This window comes from Chanodichthys erythropterus, chromosome 17 (genome assembly GCF_024489055.1).
Source record: "Chanodichthys erythropterus isolate Z2021 chromosome 17, ASM2448905v1, whole genome shotgun sequence".
In the NCBI taxonomy this organism is placed as follows: domain Eukaryota; kingdom Metazoa; phylum Chordata; class Actinopteri; order Cypriniformes; family Xenocyprididae; genus Chanodichthys; species Chanodichthys erythropterus.
Window position 1 is genome coordinate 16,712,124 of NC_090237.1, and position 19,870 is coordinate 16,731,993.

Consider the following 19,870-nt stretch of genomic DNA (forward strand, 5'->3'; position numbering starts at 1 on the left):
GACACCGGCTGGTGACAAGAATGAACTGCAGTGTGCTGTAAACAGCTTCATTCATGAAACACTGGCAAGACCAATGCATACATTTTACATAAAACCATTTTCTACATAAATTGTCCTGTTCAATTCAGTGGGAACATGCAAATCACTGATGAATTGCTTGCATAGAAATTAATTCTGCTTGTTTCATGAATAAGGCCCAAACACAAGTTTAAACACAACGCTCTCAAATTACACCAATACCAGGTATGGTAAAATTGGTCATATTTCATAATTCAAAATGTGAACAGTATTGACAACATTCTAATTCATAATCATTCCAATATGCCTGGCCATAACCATGTCTTGAACATTTGTACTTATTTTTTATTTTTTTATAAAGCATAAAGAAACAGAACAGTGAAGGAAATTCTAGGTCTAATTCTAGTTCTACTCCAGAAATAATCCTTTTGGAACTATTTGCAAATGATATTTGCATTAAATATATTGTTAGAATTTCAAATATTGGGGGGGACAATTTGGCCATTTCTAATTATTGGGGGGGACTTGTCCCCCTCAGTGTCTATGGAGGTTACGGCCCTGTAATATGCTGATTTACAGCTTGAGAAACATTGAAAACAGCTTTTTTCTGGAAACCATAATACATTTTTCAGGAATATTTTATGAGTAGAAAGTTAAAAATAGAAATATTTTGTAACATTATACATGTCTTTACTGTCACTTTTGATCAATTAATGCATCTTTGCTGAATAAAAGTATCAATTTCTTAAAAAAAAAAAAAAAAAGTTTTATATATATCTCCATGGAGCCCAGTTTGAAAGCCCTGCATGGCTTGTGCAATATACATGCAATTTCTTCATTGTCTAAGGTCAGATGTCTTGGTCCTGGTCTCAGTGCTCAACTGAAGATGTCCTCATATGTGAAGCGGGTTAATCCCAAAGTCACTGAGCATGTCCTTGACTTCCTGATGAACGACTGTGCTCTGTTCTTCCCACTGCAGCCGTGTCTCAGCCAGGTGAGAGAGCAAACTGTCCAGACAGCCCTGTACCAGGCCAAGAGACACCAATTAATAAAAACGAACTCAATTTAAGATGAAAAGTAGCTTATTTAATGGGGCATGTCTCGCCATCTGGCGCAAGCATTTCGAGGTGCAGATGGTCTCTACTATTCTAAAATACTAAATGTTGAAATGGATAACCTTTTGGATAGCAATCAGATTTGTTAACACTTTAATTAACCGTCAGTTCAATTTGTTTAACTATAACATTAATTACACCTCATTTATTCGAGGTAGATTATTCTGTCACACTTTGAAATGCCACCAGGCAATTTTAAGCTTTGTGTAGTGCTAATAAAAAATGTCACCCATTCAAGCATCTAATATATATTTGAACACAGCGCTGATATTTCACTTAATCACTTATAGAGTGGTGAGACTGACTTACATGCAGTATCTTCTCACACTCACTCTCCATGCGGTCCAGTTTGCTTTGGAGGTCAGAAATGATGGCGTCTTTTTCCGCTTCCGTCTTCTCTCGCCGCTCTCGTTCCGATTTTAATTTAACCTGACACTCGGCTAATCAAACAGAGGCTGTCATCAGCATGTGTCTGGTTAAAGTACACACTGTCTGGTTAAAGTACAAGAATTTGAATATATTAATGGCTGAACTTACTGAGCTGCGTCTCAAGCAAGTCCACGCTCACTTCAAGCCTGTTCACTTTAGTCTGCAGGTCTGTTTCCATGGACTTATACTGACGTTTGAGATCTGTTTTCAAATACATATTGTGTTAGAAATCAATGATAATATAACTTCTTACAAAAAATACTGTACATAAGAGAATACTTTCAAAAACAAAGCCCAAAGAAACTGGGTTAAAAAAAAAAAAAGAAGCAGTACAACATAAAACATTATCAATCAGTTTCCCAGACAGAGATCAAGTCTAGTCCTTGACTAAAATGGCATTTTAAACCAGATTAAAAGAAACAATCTCTGTCATGGTTTTAAACATCCCTAGACTTGGCCTAGTCCAGAGTTTAAAAAGCTGATTGAGGAGGCAGGTTGAACTTCAGAAGACACGTGGATTACTTGGACTATGTCAGTGAAGATATATATATATATATATATATATATATATATATATACACACACACATATAAATACATACAAGTCTTTGTTTGAATCTAAATAGTCAAATTATTTTTGGTCAAGATCTTGTATTGACAATGCAAGAGGTGAGTACTCTGTAAAGTCTACTCCAGCACATCCCAAAGACTTTCAATGAATTTAAGATCTGGACTCAGAAGTGCCAATTCATGTGTGAAAATGATTTTTCATGCTCCCTCCCAACCATTCTTTCACCATTTGAGCCTGATGAATATTTGTCATCCTGGAATATGGTCATGATGTGTCTTCCTACATGGTTGTTTAAGAAATAAAAAGCTACACACTTCATTAAATAGGGTTAAAAAGAACAGTTCACAAACATACAGTATAACATGCTAAAACCATAATAATCACTCCAATAATGTTCCAGTTATAGGATTTTAAGTATTCGCATATTTAAATCCAAACAGTGTCTTTTTCTTTATTGGGCAGTGTATATTGAAACACAACATTTATCTGAAGTTAAACCTGCCTCCTGCTATAGGTTTGATTTAAGCTTCAATTTAGTCCTGAAGTATAGTCTTCCTCCAGGAAATCATGGTCATCATCTGGTATATTCTCTAAAGGTTGAGTAATTCATCCAAGTGGTCAGTATCTTTATTTGCAGGTCCTCTGCCGGTCTTAAAGGATTAGTTCACTTTAAAATGACAATAATCCCATGATTTACTCACCCTCAAGCCATCCTATGTGTATATGACTTTCTTCTTTCTGATGAACACAATCTGAGTTATATTAATAAATATCCTGATGCATTCAAGCTTTATAATGGCAGTGAACAGGGCCAACGAGTATGAAGCTGAAGAATATGATGGACGGATGCATTAACATCACACAGCTCTGGGGGGTTAATAACTTTTGTCTTCGGAACACAAATTAAGATATTTTTGATGAAATTTGAGGGTATCTGATCCACACAGGCAGCAATGACATTGCACCTTTTGAGGTCCAGAAAGGTACTAAAGACATCTCTAAAACTGTCAACGTGACAACAGTGGTTCAACCTTAAAGATGCCCTAGATTCAAAAATTGAATTTACCTCGGCATAGTTAAATAGCAAGAGTTCAGTACATGGAAAAGACATACAGTGAGTCTCAAACTCCATTGTTTCCTCCTCCTTATATAAATCTCATTTGTTTAAACGACCTCCGAAGAACAGGCGAATCTCAACATAACACTGACTGTTACATAACAGTCGGAGTGTACGCCCCAATATTTGCATATGCCAGCTCATGTTCAAGGCATTAGACAAGGGCAGAACGTCTGGATGTGCACAGCTGAATCATCAGACTAGGTAAGCAAGCAATAACAATAGCAAAAAATGGCAGATGGAGCAATAATAACTGACATGATAGCATGATATTTTTAGTGATATTTGTAAATTGTCTTTTTAAATGTTTCGTTAGTATGTTGCTAATGTACTGTTAAATGTGGTTAAAGTTACCATCGTTTCTGACTGTATTCACGGAGACAAGAGCCATCGCTATTTTCATTTTTCAAACACTTGCAGTCTGTATAATGCATAAACACAACTTCATTCTTTATAAATCTCTCCAACAGTGTAGCATAAGCCGTTAGCCACGGAGCATAGCCTCAAATTCACTCAGAATAAAACGTAAACATCAAAATAAATACTTTACTCACATAATTCGAAGCATGCAACCAACACCCAACAACCAACCATGCATGACGAACATCTTGTAAAGATCCATTTGAGGGTTATATTAGCTGTGTGAATTTTGTAAATGCGCTGTAATATAGTCGACAGCAAAAACAAAACAAAAAACACTTTATTCAACAAATACTGCGACACTATTTTCGTTGCAGAGCTTCAGTGTTTATGTCTGAATGTGGGCTCATTATTGGCTGGCTCCTGCGTCAGCATCACACTCATGTGTCATGCTGCTCACGTGACCAGAGCCGGCCAATACTGAGCTGCCGAAACACTGAAGCTCTGCAATGAAAATAGTGTAGCAGTATGACGGGACAGACAAAGTTATTGAAAACAAACATTATTTTTGTTTGTTTTTGCGCACAACAAGTATTCTTGTCTCTTCATAATATTAAGGTTGAACCACTGTAGTCACGTCGACAGTTTTAACGATGTCTTTAGTACCTTTCTGGACCTCAAAAGGTGCAGTGTCATTGCTGCCTATGTGTGGATCAGATACCCTCAGATTTCATCAAAAATATCTTAATTTGTGTTCCGAAGATGGTTTTGGGTGTCATGAGGGTGAGTAGGCCTACCTAATGACAGAAATTTCATTTTTGGGTGAGCTAACCCTATAAGAAGAAAGTGTAACGCCTTTCACAGTTCAAAACGCTTATGCTACGTCCAATGCCTTCTAATCTAAATTAGCACAGTGTTAAATTAATCTTGTTTGTTTTAGTTCAGAACTTCATAGTCCAAGTGTTAGTAATATGTGTATCAGAAACCAATTTTTAAGACTCCTGTCTTAATTTAAACCCTGTCCGGGAAACCGCCTCTATATTGAAGTACACATTGTTGATGAAGGTGTCCTATAACAATAAACTTGCAATAAAGCAATATACTTTATACAGACCTGCAGCGATGTCCTTCATGTCTGATCTCTCCTGACTGAGCACCTGCTCCAGATCTCTGATTTGACTTTTCAAGTCATCTCTCACCGCTGTAGCCTGACGCGCTACACTGCTCCTCAGGGCTGACAAGGTGTGTAGAGACCATACTTTCTTAATGTTTTATTTGAACTGAACATCAGCAAACAGAGAACAAATTTGAGAACAGTCCATTTTAAGAATTGTATTTGGCTTACCAAGATGTTCTTTTAAAACAGCCACATCTAAGACACTTCTCTGGTACTTCTCTGAAAGTCCATCATCTGAGGAAAAAAAGAAAATATAGCATCAAATACAACGTAAGTCTTTATTGTAATTATTATAGGCCTATTGTTTTGTTTATAAAAGCAAAAACACCTTTTTCTGGAGCGCTCTTTTTGGGCTTTTCCTTTTTGCTGTTTCCTTTCCCTTTCTTCTTTGGTGGCATTTTAGGTCTGCATCTATCGAGCAGAAGGAAAAGTTTCATTGTGTCTTTATTGTGTATACAGAGCCGCCTGGCAGCGTGGGCGTGGCCAGTGAGAGATGTTAGCCAATCACCTCTCCAGAATGCCAATTACAGTTGTTCTTTGTAACCGCATTGCACCACGCCGCCAGCTGGTTGCCTGGAGGTGTGTATTGTTGCTAAGCGCCTTGTTTTGTTTTATGTATAAAGTCATTTAGGTATTTATGAATTGCTTACATTTAAAAAAAATTGTTTGAAATATAGGACGTGGAGCACTCTTTCACAAGTGTTTTCTTTTCATTCAATTCAGTTTTTAATGGCGGATATTTGTAAAACGAATGTGAACTGAAATGATGAGAGAAGATCAACGAACCAAACGTCATACAGCGGTGAATTTAAGAAAATAATGTATTTCACTTTATATATCTGCATAATTCATCTCTAACTCAGAGGGCGGCGAAAGTACAATACAAGCGCTTCTACTGCGAACGCTGCTTAGCTCATGAATATTAACTACGTCACATTTACGTTGCTTGGTAACCTTCCTAGTGCTCCAGTTACGTGACCTAATTAATATTTATAAGTCATGCTTTTCACCATAGTAGGATTCGTACATTCGCATAAGTAGCAAGAACGGAGGCGGAGAAAAAGTGAGACATGAAAGAGGGCGAGGTCTGTACAGGCGGAACAGGAAGAGCAATCATACAAGTACGGGAGGGGGAGGTAGAAGGCGGTGTTTATTTCCTTAATATGTTTATTTATATTTCAGTAAGATATTATTTCGTGATCCAGCATTGTATTTTCATTTGGAGAAAGATGATCTGTGGTGCGTTTATAATAAACGTGAAAGCCTTCCCTTCATAGGTTTTGCTTGCAGGGCTCTTGTCTTGCTTAGCCTGAACTTCCCGTTGCAAAAGTAGTGATAGGAAGTACGATACATTCCAGCGAATCGGTTCTTTCGAACACATCCCTTCTAAGAACCGATTCAGCTATTTTTGCGCGTCACTTCTGTCACGTGGTCCCTCACACCACGGTGTTGAATTTTATATGTTTGGGAAAAATTATTTTCCAGTTGATGTATACATGTTTAAAAGTCTTATACTGTATTTTAACATGTAAGTAATCGTTGTCATGTTATTGATTATAATTTGGCAATAACAAACACTAATAAAATCATGGATAGCTGTATGTATTTATGCTTTTACATTCTGACCGTGTTTGTTAGACCTGTTAATTTATGTTTATGTGCTTTTGTAGACATTATAAAGCTCATAGAAACGGTCATTAAACCTGAATCTCAGACTATTTCAGTCCGACCTGTTTTGTGAGCCGATTCAACTGATTGAAAAGATCCGACTCATATGAACGATTCGATCACGAATCGGACATCGCACTGCAGAAGCGCACAGATAGAGAAAGAGAGAGAGCTGCAGGAAAAGGGAACATCACGCACGGGGTGTCGTTGTGAAAGCAGTTGTTCCTCCACGTCCAGACATCCATAAAAACTTATTTTTTACGCGTTATTTTCAACGGGATTCGTCGCACTACCCGAGCGTATTAAATACCGCGTGAAACGGTGGTTTCCTGCACGGGGGATTTAATGGGAGTCTTGCATCGATAAAGCGCTTCTCCCCCCCTTGACGGACCTTCGCTCGAACCGAACCGGACTCGGGCGCTGTCCTCACCGGGGGGTATCCGATCTCAGTTATATTTTAACTGCGAAAACAACACTCCGGAGTCCGAATATGGCAGGAAATCTGAAGAAAGGTGGGGGGCTTATTGGCATGATGAAGGACGCTTTTCAGCCTCACCATCACCTCCACCACTCCCATCACCAGCCCGGGGCCGTGGACAAAAAGACGGTGGAGAAATGCTGGAAATTCATGGATAAGGTGGGTGGCTATCAAGCATAAACACAAAAGATAGATGCCAGAGAGAGACGTTGTAGCTAGCAAGCTCGGTCTCTTGTTAGCTTAGCCGGATGGCCTGCACCGAGGAGTCCTAATGCAATATGGCAGGGCAGCTCTGCTAAGGCAATTAGCTGAATGGTTTGCAGGCTAATAAACTATATTCAGCCGGCCAAATACTTTAGGAATATCCAGTTTTAGAGAGTAGGTCATTTGCGGTACCCGTCCACCGCAGCTTGCCAAGCAGGACTTCTGTATGGTCCAGGGTCATGTGCTTAGCTTAATAGCTTGTGGTATTACTTAATTGGTAAATATTGTTTTTATTGTGAGAAGACTATAATGTTTTGGACATATCTGACGACTCCTGGATGCCCACATGAACGGCGTGTAAAACACAAAAGTTGGGGGTAAACAGGAAGCGTTACATAAACTTTTTCTCATTTTAAGTATTTGCAATCTGTTTTAAGTGTAACATAGACTATTGTGTTATATTCTGGAGTATTTTCCACTTTAATTCAGTCTAAAAAAGTCTTACTTAATGACTTTAGACATTTAAGTATCCAGCAGTATTAAAAGATAGTTGTTTTTGTGTTTAATGGAGATCCATCCATCAGGGTTGGTCTTTTGATCAGGTGTAGATGTAGCTGTTAGGCACACTGTCCTTAATTCATACATGATTAACCCCTATAAAACCTACAGTATCATATTTGATACATGAATTTCTAAAGCCTCTAAGTTATCAAACATGAAGTAGATTGTGTACAAAGTTTTGATCATGCCTTCTGCCCTCTGATTGATAGTTAACACTTTTTTTTTTTTTGGAAGTAAAACCTTTTAGTATAATTGTAAAAATGTCTACCTTTAGGTCTTGGTATACAAGCCATTTTGTAATTTATATAATGTAATAACATATATTGGAGGACATATTTCTTGACTGGACTGAAACTTTGATTGTCCATACATCATTTTTTAGAAAAAATATGTTAAAATATAAGTATCAAATATGATTGCATTGAATGTTTTGCCTCCCACAATGAAAATCACAGATCTTTGATCATAAAACTAAGCATTTACATATTATTTATAGCTATATTATTTACATGCATTTCATGTATGTAGTCTTTTATAAAAAATAAAAATATAAGTCATTGACTTGCATTGCAATGCTTCAGAATTTCATCTGGCCATGACATCTGCATCAAATTGCATATTTTCCTCAGTTTGGGCCTCTGAATAAAACCTAGGTGTTTTTCAAGTATGAGAGTCATATTCTCACTATACTATATGAAGCATAAAAGCCTCATGTATCAAATATGATACAAAACAAAACGCATGTTTTTAAAATGAGATTGTTTTTATATTTTGCATAAAGGTAAAATAAACTTCCATTTCAAAAATATATATTTGTCATATGTCAGGCTTTACAGGGTTTATTGTACTAAGAATTGAAGCAACTGACGGGGAAACTTACCAATATGTCAAGTAAAATAGTGATTAAAAATAAATAAATTAAAACGGTTAGACAAACATCTGGTTTTCTTTTGTTGAATTTGCTGCCTCACAATACAAAACTTAAAGCTGCAGTTCATGGAAAAAAGTTGTGGTTACTGACCTCACACTTCCTGTGATGTTCACACTGATACATGAGTGAAACGGTGCATCTTTCACAGGGGACTCATTTTTAACTTATCCTGTGAATATGGGAAACCACTTAGATACTAAACATGGTGTTTATTTAGCACGTTTTGATAAGTATGTTTCAAAGGAAAACTATTTGATTATTACTGAAGAGAAACAGTTCATGCTTTTTGACTGAGAACTTTGCAACTTCCTATTTGCTCAGTTTCACACTGGGTAGTTTGGTTAGTGTACATGTGACATATCACATTGTCTTCAGAAGCAAATCTCCTAATTTTTTCAGTTGTAACATTGCAAATTTCCTCTTTGTTAATTCGTGCCTAGTCTGATATTATAAAACCTTGTGAAAAATGTTTAGTATGAATGTCAGGATTCTTGTCCACTTGCAAAACAGGCTTTTCTGAAGGAACTGTTTCTAGTCTATCCTGACTTAGCTATTTATTATCCAAAATAAACTTTTTCATGTTATACATTATTGTATTCTCTCAATACCCTGTAAATATTCAACCTCTTGAACCACAAGAACCCAATTGTTGTTCTTCCCAGTTTGACCTTTAATATGCACTAATGAATTTCTGTATTTTGACTTGACTATGGGTTTCCCCTACATATGTGTATTATTCACCTTGTTTACAAACACAAATTATCAAATTATCTACACATTTCCTCATAGGGTTTAGTTATAAATGAATAAACCACAGGCCAATGAAAAGCATGTTATTTGTTGTAGTTGATGACAGGATTTGCATAGTAGGATGTGATTGGTCATGATACAAAGAATGCAAATTTAACACCATAAATGGAACTGTTGCATAATTTTATTGGTGCATATTAAATTATTTCTATTTTAATTGACTTCCTGATGTCGTTTCTCATGCTTGAGACCAAGCTGATGTTTCTCCACACTTTTGGACTATTTTTCTTAATTTAGATCATCGTTTGATGCCGTAATGAATGCACGTCTGCACGACCTGAACACGTAGACATATGCATGTTTACTGATAATTCTCGGGATGTCCTGTCGCCACAGTCTTATCTCTTGGCTGTCAGGACTGGGGGTGCATGAGAGCCAGAAGCTGGATGGTGACCCCCCTGTGATGTCATCAGCTCTCCCCACCCCCCAATCACAGCTGGTCCTGTGCTGAAGACAAAATAGATAAGAGCGGCTGCAAGCCCTCAGAGCAGCTGCACGCAGCGCCAGCCTCTTATTGCTGGAACGTGCGCTCGCGGCACGACGCTTCTCGAACTGCTGGGTGGTGACATTTGAGCAGTTTCCCGTTTCCTCAAATTTCCCACCCACGTCTTAATCAATAGTTCAGAAGGTGATGATGCGTGGCTTTAGTCCAGACAGTGGAGAGCCACTATGTCTGAATTAAAGCAAAGGCTATTGGACCATCAGTCTAGCCATTAAGTTGTTTGGCTAATGAAGTGGTTTGAGGGCATGTACTTAATCATGATGATTTATTGTCTAGAATGGATGTTTTTTCTTGGAAGATTTCAGCAGCTTTGTGGCATCCAGTAGGGTTGGGTGGAATGGCTATATGTGGCAAGTAAAGATTTTGCTATACATGATTTTGATTATAACATGTGAAATGCACTACTGTTCAGAAGTTTGGGATCAGTAAGGTTTTTTTCATTCAGCAAGGATGCATTAAATCAATCAAAAATGACAGTAAAGATAATTTTCATGTTACAAAAGATTTTTGTTTCAATTCAATGCTGTTCAATTGAATTTTCTATTCATCAAAGAATCCAGGACAGATGTTTTCCACAAAAATCAGCAGAAATAGGCTTTACAACATAGTTATTTAATATATTCATTTCCCATTTTGAGTTGCCACCAAAAAAAAAAAAACTAACAAACGTTATATATGTTTAAAAATGGTAAAAAGCTGTGATGATCATTTTGGTAATTCCGCCCAATCCTAATCTCAAACATTAAACCTCTGTAGCTGCAAAGTGTACACTTCATTCCCAGTATTGTGGAAATTGAGATGACAGTGTAGTGCTGTCGAAGATTGTAGAACGTGTCTTTTGTGCAAACACAGTTGTCATTGTATGTAGTTCACAAAATGTTTTCTCTTTGGAATGTTCTTGCTGTGTGACCTGACAAGTTTTGTGTATTTATGGTTCGGTGAACAATTTTAAAGTTCTTGTCAGTGTAGTTTTTGTTTCTTTGCATTCACATATCTTACTGCAAGAGAAAACTTGCAAAATGTTGGCCCACAGAGGATATGAATATAGTGTGCAGTTCTGTTTTCTTGATCGATAGTCAACTTAATGTACCGCTAGAGAATTGTACGAGATATTTGTATCAAGATCTTTTTACAGAGCTTGTTGGCTGCTGTAATAACAGACAAATATACACAAACATATCCATATACATGACATGTATACATTTTTTCTGTAAAGCTGCTTTGAAACAGCGTAAGTGAAAAGTGCTATATATATAAATTGAATTGAAATGCAGTGTAAATTATTGCAGTGTAAATGTTCAGTGTAATGTTATTGTACAAAACTTTTTTTGAGTTTGAGCAAATAAGATTCATTCTATTTCAATCTTTTGTGTACAATACAGTACAAAAGTTTGGAAAGAAATTAGTACTTTTATTCAGCAAGAATGCATTAACATTTGAACGTTGAAAATTGAAAAATAATTACTCTTTCTTGAGCACCAAATCAGCATATTAGAAAGATTTCTGAAGGACTTGAATGCTGAAAATTCAGCTTTGCCATCACAGGAATATATTAAAACATATTAAAATGTAATAATATTTCACAACATTTTGTTCTTACTGTTTTTTTTGTTTTTTTGTTTTTTAGATCAAATGAATGCCGCCTTGTTGAACACAACAAAGAAACTTCTTTTAAAAGCATGTAAAAAATATTACCAACCCCAAACATTTAAACAGTTTAGTTTCGCTTTCACCACTTTCCTTGTATTAGAGTAGCTGTTTATGTATTTTAAATTAATTTCAGTGGACTGATGTAATACAAAACTGCAGCGACTTCAGGGCAATTTTCAATTCATAAGCCATTTACATTACTTGCATTGTTGTTTATGGCATGGTAGCAAGCCACCATTTTCACTGGATTCTCTTTTGCTGCTCAGCTGCTTTTTGAAAAGATGCCAAATTCTACATTGTCTGATTATCTCTGCTCTGCTGCAGGTGGTACGGTTATGCCAGAACCCCAAGCTGGCCTTGAAAAACAGTCCTCCCTACATCCTGGACCTGTTGCCAGACACTTACCAGCATCTCCGCACTATCCTGTCCCGCTATGAAGGCAAGATGGAAACGCTGGGCGACAACGAGTATTTTCGCGTTTTCATGGAGAACTTGACCAAGAAGACCAAACAGACCATAAGCCTGTTCAAAGACGGCAAAGAGCGAATGTTCGAGGAGAACTCTCAGCCCAGGTGAGCGCAGATGAGTTTCTGTAGACACTGTCTCTAATTACAGTCTTTCCGGTGGCCAAATTGAAAATGTTCAAAAAAAGGGGGTTGTTTCGGTCTGTAGTGACCAAATAAAGATTCAACATTTTCCGTTTGTCAAAGGTGTTGGGTTAGGTGTGAAAGCAGACATCAAAAGCCTCAAGTAACCTCTGTGCAGACGTTTCCTGAGCTAGTTCATGTTTTTTGGAATGTTCTGCAACTTAATTCAGTGTGGGAGGCAAAAGCAGAAGCAGTGAAACATGGTCTGTCAGTCCTTGAATCATGTGAAACCGGTTCCTTGAAAAAATTTGAGTTGAGGTTACATTGAGTTAAGCTGAAGTTCGAGTCGTATATCAAAGATGCAAATGAAGTCAATCATGTAAGCGTTCACGGATCAGCCAGTGGACTGAGATCATATCAGGCCTGTGGTTCTTCTGCTTCTACTGGAAATGCTTGACTCGTGTGCGGACAGAGGAGGAATGTGTAATGCAAATAAGACCAGTCACAAGAGGAAGAGCTTAACTGAGGCCCAGACCTTACAAGTAACACATCGGTTTTAAGGTTTACAGATGCAACCTTCATTAAACCCACATATCATTTGTAATTCATCTCGATATTCTTGTTAATAAGTTGCGCAAAAGCACTAAAGTCTGTTATGTCATTTTCATAGTACAGCCTTCCAGCCCAAATATGCCAATTTGTCACAAACATACAAAAAGAAACGCAGTATATGATTTGCATACATTAAAATGATGTTTAGCTGCTCAGTCATAAGTCATTGAACCCAATGTGATGCGTGTCATATATTTGGTTTAAGTTTGATCTATAATGACCCTGCAGTATGATTTAAGAGTAGAGAGTTGAAGTCCCAGACATTTTTTTTTCTCAGGAACTGCAGCTTGTTTATTTGATTGTAAACATCTTATTTATGTAATACTTAATTTCCATCATTCTTATAATCACATTTCCTGTAGATCAGCAGCTTCTCATACCATAGGCCAGTCATCGTGCCAACTGCCATTCCATATATATTGTTCATACTATTTCACTTCTCTGAAACTAGAAAAGAATTGCCAATCTAAACATTTAGAGGTTTGGGACCTTAAAGGGCTTTCATGCAAAATCTTTTTGCATTACGAGGGCCTCTTTTTGAGCCGCTTTGGTGGCAAATTCTCTTAGCTGAAGCTTTTCTGTGTCATTAGACGCTGAAGCTTTACTTAGTGTGGCTGAGGGGGCGAAGTGTCCGTATTGAGTGAGAAAGAATTTAATGATTAACTCTGACGCACAAGTCACGCTTTGCACCAAGCAGACACTGCTCTTCCTGTTAACACACTCACTTCCTGTTTCTCCTGAGCCCCCAACAGCATGCACTGCTGAGGCTAGCTAAAACCTGCCACATCTTACACTGACTGTCTGTGACAATTCAAGCCTTATAGAATCGCTTTTAGCACATATTGGTAGCTAGTAGTACTGAAAACTGTCATAGATCTCTTACATTCAGATTCATGCACTCCATATCCTACTCAAAAGAGCTGCTCTCTACCTCTAGTGCTTGCTATTGTTGGCTTGATAGCAAAATTTTGACTTCAGCCACTGGAACCTTGATATTGGGCCTGAATTGATACCTTGAAGCAAACCGGTTTGCATATTATAAAACTGAAACATGAAAATTAAAAATTGACACATACTTTAAATCTTGTACGTTCAGATAAGGCCTTTCATTCATAATTAATCAGGGTCATACATACAAATATCTATTATTTGCATATAAATGCAAATTAATTTCACAATGAGTGTCTTGGCTGCCTTAAAGTCTTAGTTCACCCAAAAATGAAAATTATCCCATAATTTACTCACCCTCAAGCCATCCTAGGTATATATGGCTTCCTTCTTGGCTCTTCCAAGCTTTATAATGGGAGTGAATAGTACCTTCGATTTTGAAGCCCCAAAAAAACGCGTCTATCTATCATAAAAGTAACCTATACGGCTTCGGTGGGGTTAATAAAGGCCTTCTGAAGTGAAGTGGTGTTTTTGTAAGAAAAATATACATATTTAAAACTTTATTTTAAACTGTCATCACTGGCTTCTGGTAACAGCCGTATACAAGTAGAGTTTTGGTGGAAAAGTGACCTCTGACTCGATGAATTCAGTACTCGTGCTCTGTTTTATGTACACGCCGACAGTTCGGATGGTCAGACTTGTGAAAAGTCCCATAATTTTGCAAACGAAACAGCAGCATACTTGATGTCACTCACCTCACCTTACCTTCACTGTAAAGTAACAATAAAATGAGATAGATATAGATAGATAGATAGATGAGAGAGTGAGATATATAGATATAGATAGATTTTATATATTTATATATATATATATATATATATATATATATATATTATCATATTAGCCACAAAAATGTGTTTCAGGCAATGCATGCATACTTGATCTTCACTGTATGTATTATAACATAACAATATATAACGCATCACTGCCTCTTTTCATTTTCAATTTAAAAGTATGAAACTATGTCATTCAGGCAACACATGCATATACTCTGATTATCTTCCTATAATAAAATGAAAAGACATAAAACACAACCGCTCAGACAGCTCTCTGTGCATGTGAAAACAGCTCACAATTACTGAATTGAGTTCTTTTTCGCATCGTCTTGTGCTTGAATGGGAAAAAAATACACACAACAAAAGTGTGTCAAAATGCCGCCTTTGGCGAGTATTCACGCAAACACTGACTGTTATATCTTAAGTAAACATAAACAGATGAGAAAAAAAACCATGTGTAACAGTATGTTGGATCCGTGCATTAGGTCTTAAATTGACAGCAGCCTAAAATAACTGCTGCCGTCTGTGACATTTAATGTTAAACAACAAAAGATGAAGAGAAAATTACTCACTGCTGTTTGCTGAGCAACTTATGTAACAATAATAAGAATACATGTATTTAATATACACGCATCTCCGTTAACTCTGTTCCAGTATTGGCAGCATTTGGTGCCAGAGTTCCCAGTCTCAGTCCCAAACTGTTGTACTGATGTTTTATGCAGATGCTAGGGTGTACTGGAGCTGTTTAGTGAAATATTTACAGTGAATAATTTCTCACTGTATTTTCACACAGTTCACTGTTTCGGCATGCTGTTGAATCTTTTACCACATATTTATCTGCCATTGTAGGGTTTCCTTATAAAGAAATGCATAATGCATAGTGCTCTGATATCCATCTCTGTGAAATTGCATGTGCTCTCAATTTAGATAGCCTGGGGTTAGGTGTGTGCCATACAGCTGTTGTCAATTAAGCCAACTAATTTTGAATGGACTCTCTGACAGATGTTGTATCCTGAATTATCGTAGTTGTATTATCTAATTGTGATTATGTGTCCATACTTCATTGTTCCGATTGCTAAATTTGGACCATGCATGACTTTCCGTACTCATATTTCCCTCTCTGGTTGGTTTGGTTATCTTTTCATCTTATCTGCATGTTATAGGTTTGCATGAAAGGACCATTTATAGCAACAGGGAAATTCACAGCAGATAGGTGAAGTCAAATGCATGTGAATCAGCTGGGTTTATCATAGTAAGGTGTTATACAGTTGTGTGGTTTAACAGAAATTTGTCAGCTTGGTTGAGTTTTACTGCTTCCAATTTCCTTTTCTGTTGTAGTTGCAGCTCTGTCATGAGATGAGTTGAGTCTTAACATCCTCTTACATGATCTTTCTGTGAATTGTTTTGAACTTGGAGAGTATAAATGAGATGTTTCCTTTGTCTTGGTCCCGTTTTCTGACACATTTCATACTACAAAGATGTAGTCGGCAGGGAGAGGACGGCCCACCCGTGGGGGAACGATTCACGCTTATTACAGCATCTACAGTTTCCTGGTTTGTTTGTTTTTTGGTTTTTTTGGGTTTTTTTTTTTTTTGGCCGTGTTTGTTTGTGAACATTTTTACCTTTTAATTAAAGCTAAAAGTAGACTTCAATATAAGAAATTCAAGCATCAAGATTATAAATGCTCAAAACACATGCATGTCTGCAGCAGACTTTACTTGGAAAATTGTATTAGTTGAAATAAGTAAATAAAAAACAGAAAAGAATTTTTCATAGTACATGCCACAAATAATTTCCTTCTTTTCTTAAAAAAAAAAAAACTAAAATTCAGCAAAATCACCTGTGATGACAACCATCAATTCAGTCTTATAGAAAGCTGTCTCATGTATACATAAACTGCACGTTCAGATGTGTGATTCAACTGGCATCTCTTATCTCAGGGCTCTACAGTGCCCCCATTTCACTCGCATTTGCACCTAAAAATAACTGCGTGCGACTGTGAAAAAATATTTAGGCGCACTGGTGCGAATGATCCGATCAATTATCATGAATAGATCTACAATCGGAATTAACAACTCCCAGAATGCATCTAAACTGAACAACAGTTATGTTTCGTACTGCAATCGGTTGCTTTTGATGCATGAATTCAAAGACTTTGCTTCAGTAAGCAGAACAAGTGCAAAAGACGTGCGCTCCAGATAACACTTCAAATACCGTTTACAAGGTGCAACCGGTGTGACGCAGCCATGCGCACTTACCAGACCGCTGTTTCTTTGCAGCCAAATTAATAGTAAATACTACATTTGGATTATCATAATCAAGGTCGGAAATTAACGGAGGCTTGGGGCAAATATGCCTCCAAAAAATGATTTAAAAAAACATGCCCGTTATGAATGCCGTGTGCAAATATTGTTTTCACTTTTAAAATAGAGGCAATTCGAAGGCGGCAATTGCTTGAATGGTGGGTGGGTTCATTATTATTCTTAATGAAAAACACAACAATGACAAACTCGCTTAAATATGCGCTTTTACATTTCGCTTGTCAACCAACTTTTCCTCCCTCGTCTTGTCATTTAAAAAATTAGGCGAAATGGGTGAAGTGACTTGAAATCTGATTCCTGCTGCTCACTGAATTGAGCAGATGTGCTCCGTTTTAACTGTCTGTTTTCTTACTAAACTAACTAAAACGGTCATGGTGGGCAAGTGAAGTGTTTAATTGATGTAACCGGTGTTGCAGCTGTCGATCTCAGCAATATGTAAGTAAAGTAACATTACACGAGTATTGGCATGATTGAAAATGTCATACTTACTGATCTGATTGAAGTCCAATAAACAAGCTGATATTGGGTGATTTAAATACTGTCTGTTTTTGCTCTATTTCGTGAAAACAGTTTCAAACAAAGCTACACCAGAACTGTTGCGTATCTCCAAGCAATGGTGATTCCTCCTGAATTGATCTGCGTTTTGAATGACTCGCACATTAAGATTTACCACCACCTACTGGCTGTTTTATTTTCATATTTACAGTTTACAAAGATTGTTTTTACTTAAAATATTAAACTTTTAAAGATTTATTTATTTAATTTACATTTTTCTAAATATAAAATATATTTAGCAGTCAAAAAATTATGATAAGCAGTCTATGTATGTCTTAATAATACCACTTCAGATGGAGCTTCTGTGCCACTTCTGCAGTGCAAAGATGGATTTTTTTGAGGATTTCTTTTGATTGGTAAAAGTCTGATTGGGTCTTATTATCCTAACTGAATTTATTGTTTAACATTTTAAAAACAAAGTTTCTATTTTAATTTAAGAAATTGATTAAATATGATGCATAGATTTAATAAGATTAGAAAAACTGCCCTTATAATGGTACAAATGCCCCAGGAAATTAATTTATAGGGGCAAATATCGCCCTGTAATGGGAAAGTTAGTGTCTGTTATTGAACAGAACGTGCTCCTAAAGAGAAATTTTACCGTAGAGCCCTGTATCTCTTATTTTGTTGCTTGTATCCACTGCAGTCATTTTAGAGGCTTGTTTTTCAAAGCCTAAAAAACAATTCACAACATTAAACTTGGAGCCAATGATCTGTTAACCTGTGTTTTGTGGTTAAGCAGCACTGTTAAATTTAGTACCTCCTACACTTATCAAAGAAACACGGCATCAAACAACACGATTAAATGATCAAACAAGCAGTTTTTTAGAAGCAGATGCGTTTGATAGTAAAAGTCTTTTGACAAAGCCTTGTTCCAAGTCTTTAGATTTCATGTAGAAAGTGTAGTGCCAGCGTATTAGTTTTTCTCAATTGTTTACTCACAATTCATGAAACAATTCACCATTTTCTCTTGATATCAGGCAACCCCAGTTATGTTCCTCTGTGGGCCAGATTAAACCTTGTTCTAGCCTATATATTATATCCTATTTAGTAGGGCTGCGCGATCATGACAAAAATCATAATTGTCGATTATTCTCTTGAAATTGTAATTGCAATTATTAATTACGATTATCACAATTACATTGAATGATGTTTTGAAGAGCTTTATATTATTGTTTGAAGCAACCGCATGCCATATATTTATGTAAAAACAAAACAAGCTGAATACACTCTTTCTTTCTTTTTTCTTCTTTATTGCTCTTCTATAGAGTACCTCAGGGATGACATGTTTTTGTAGGCAAAACCCATAAGCGTGTTAGCATTTTAGGACTTCCAGTTCCATCGCCCTAAAGTCTATGGGTTTTTGGAATGGGTTTTTGCTAAATCGCCTGAAATAAGGTCTGTGGTTAACAAAGCCTCTAAATATTTTCACGTTTTGATCTATGACATAAAATACACCAGTTATAACCCTCTTTTTTTTCTTTTCTTTTTTTTAAACCTTTATTGTGTCTTCAAAACAGTGGTTGCTAACAAGTTGCTAAAAGGGATTACTTCCTTTGGCGGGGACTTTAGACGTCATCATGACAAACAGGACATTTGGACAGCATTTCTCATGAAAAAGTGGATAAGTATTCATACATAGCGCAGATCATAATCGGCGAGAATGTTTTTAAAATAAAGTTTGAGGAAGCTTGGTGGTGGTGACGTTGATCCGCGACCACCGTGTGCTATAGTCCGTTTATAGCCTACTGTTAGCCTTTTATATCTGACGACTTTATTTAGACTTCAAAATGTATAAATGTTGTGTTAACTTGTAAAGATCTTGATAGACAAAACTTGTAAGTGTCATAACCGTTTGTTAAACACAGAGCTTATGTTTTGCGATTTTTTTTTTTCCGCATAGTCTTTCGATCGAGGGAACCTGTGCGCCTCTCTCTTCCGGGTTGGCCTACAAAAACACATCATCCCTGAGGTACTCTATAGCATTAAGCCTCAAATGTAAATTATACATTGGTTTGGCTTCTTTTTTAAATAATAATAAAAAAAGTAAATGTATGCATGTAGTAATAATAATAATAATAATAATAATAATAATAATAATAATAATAATAGGGGCTTTCACATCATTTTGTTTTAGGAACTTAGTTAAAGGAAATAATAGCCATCAGGGTGATTCCCCTAGAACTAATGTTCCACTATGGCCACTTTCACCGCCAGTAGGAACTTTAAACTGTGCTTGTTGTTGTGACTTTTATTTTGACAGCACTGAGAACAGCTCAGCCAGAGCCTGAGCACACAGTGCTCGCATTCTCCATCTTCATTAGTTTACGATCTATTTAACAGTCCGGTCTAATACATTATTAGATAGAACTGTTATACAAAGAAAGTAGACAGAAAGTTATATTAAAGTTATCAGATTTTGCCATGTGGTTGATGCCCAATGTGGCTAGCTGAGCAGAAATACATAATCATGTTTCGCTT

At 36.7% G+C, this 19,870-nt stretch overlaps 2 protein-coding genes across 4 annotated transcripts in view; one reads left to right on the forward strand and one right to left on the reverse strand.

Moving 5' to 3' along the window:
* Positions 1 to 42: 42 nt before the first annotated feature.
* Positions 43 to 5,457, reverse strand: drc12 (dynein regulatory complex subunit 12 homolog). Its single transcript, XM_067366132.1, has 7 exons — positions 5,437 to 5,457; positions 5,115 to 5,197; positions 4,955 to 5,020; positions 4,724 to 4,843; positions 1,671 to 1,763; positions 1,443 to 1,573; positions 43 to 1,039 (listed from the first exon to the last, which is right to left on the reverse strand). The coding sequence occupies exons 2-7, from the start codon at positions 5,182 to 5,184 to the stop codon at positions 911 to 913; spliced, it is 609 nt and encodes a 202-aa protein (XP_067222233.1). The 5' UTR covers positions 5,185 to 5,197; positions 5,437 to 5,457; the 3' UTR covers positions 43 to 910.
* An 893-nt stretch (positions 5,458 to 6,350) lies between these two features.
* The window catches only part of cbl (Cbl proto-oncogene, E3 ubiquitin protein ligase), a 38,032-nt gene continuing 24,512 nt past the window's right edge, over positions 6,351 to 19,870 (forward strand). The window contains exons 1-2 of one of the 3 annotated variants that reach the window (XM_067364859.1): positions 6,351 to 7,091; positions 11,915 to 12,162. In XM_067364859.1, the coding sequence (XP_067220960.1) occupies positions 6,945 to 7,091; positions 11,915 to 12,162 (395 nt within the window). In that variant the 5' untranslated portion in view covers positions 6,351 to 6,944. The remainder of the gene's footprint in view (positions 7,092 to 11,914; positions 12,163 to 19,870) is intronic. The other 2 variants (XM_067364858.1, XM_067364857.1) reach the window with 2 other exon arrangements.

Coding starts and splice junctions, on each gene's coding strand:
- drc12 (XM_067366132.1), bottom strand. CDS start 5,184: ATGCCACCAAAGAAGAAAGGGAAAGGAAACAGCAAAAAGGAAAAGCCC. Junction 5,021..5,114: donor AAAGAGCGCTCCAGAAAAAG/GTGTTTTTGCTT, acceptor TTTTTTCCTCAG/ATGATGGACTTTCAGAGAAG. Junction 1,574..1,670: donor CTTGCTTGAGACGCAGCTCA/GTAAGTTCAGCC, acceptor CTGTTTGATTAG/CCGAGTGTCAGGTTAAATTA.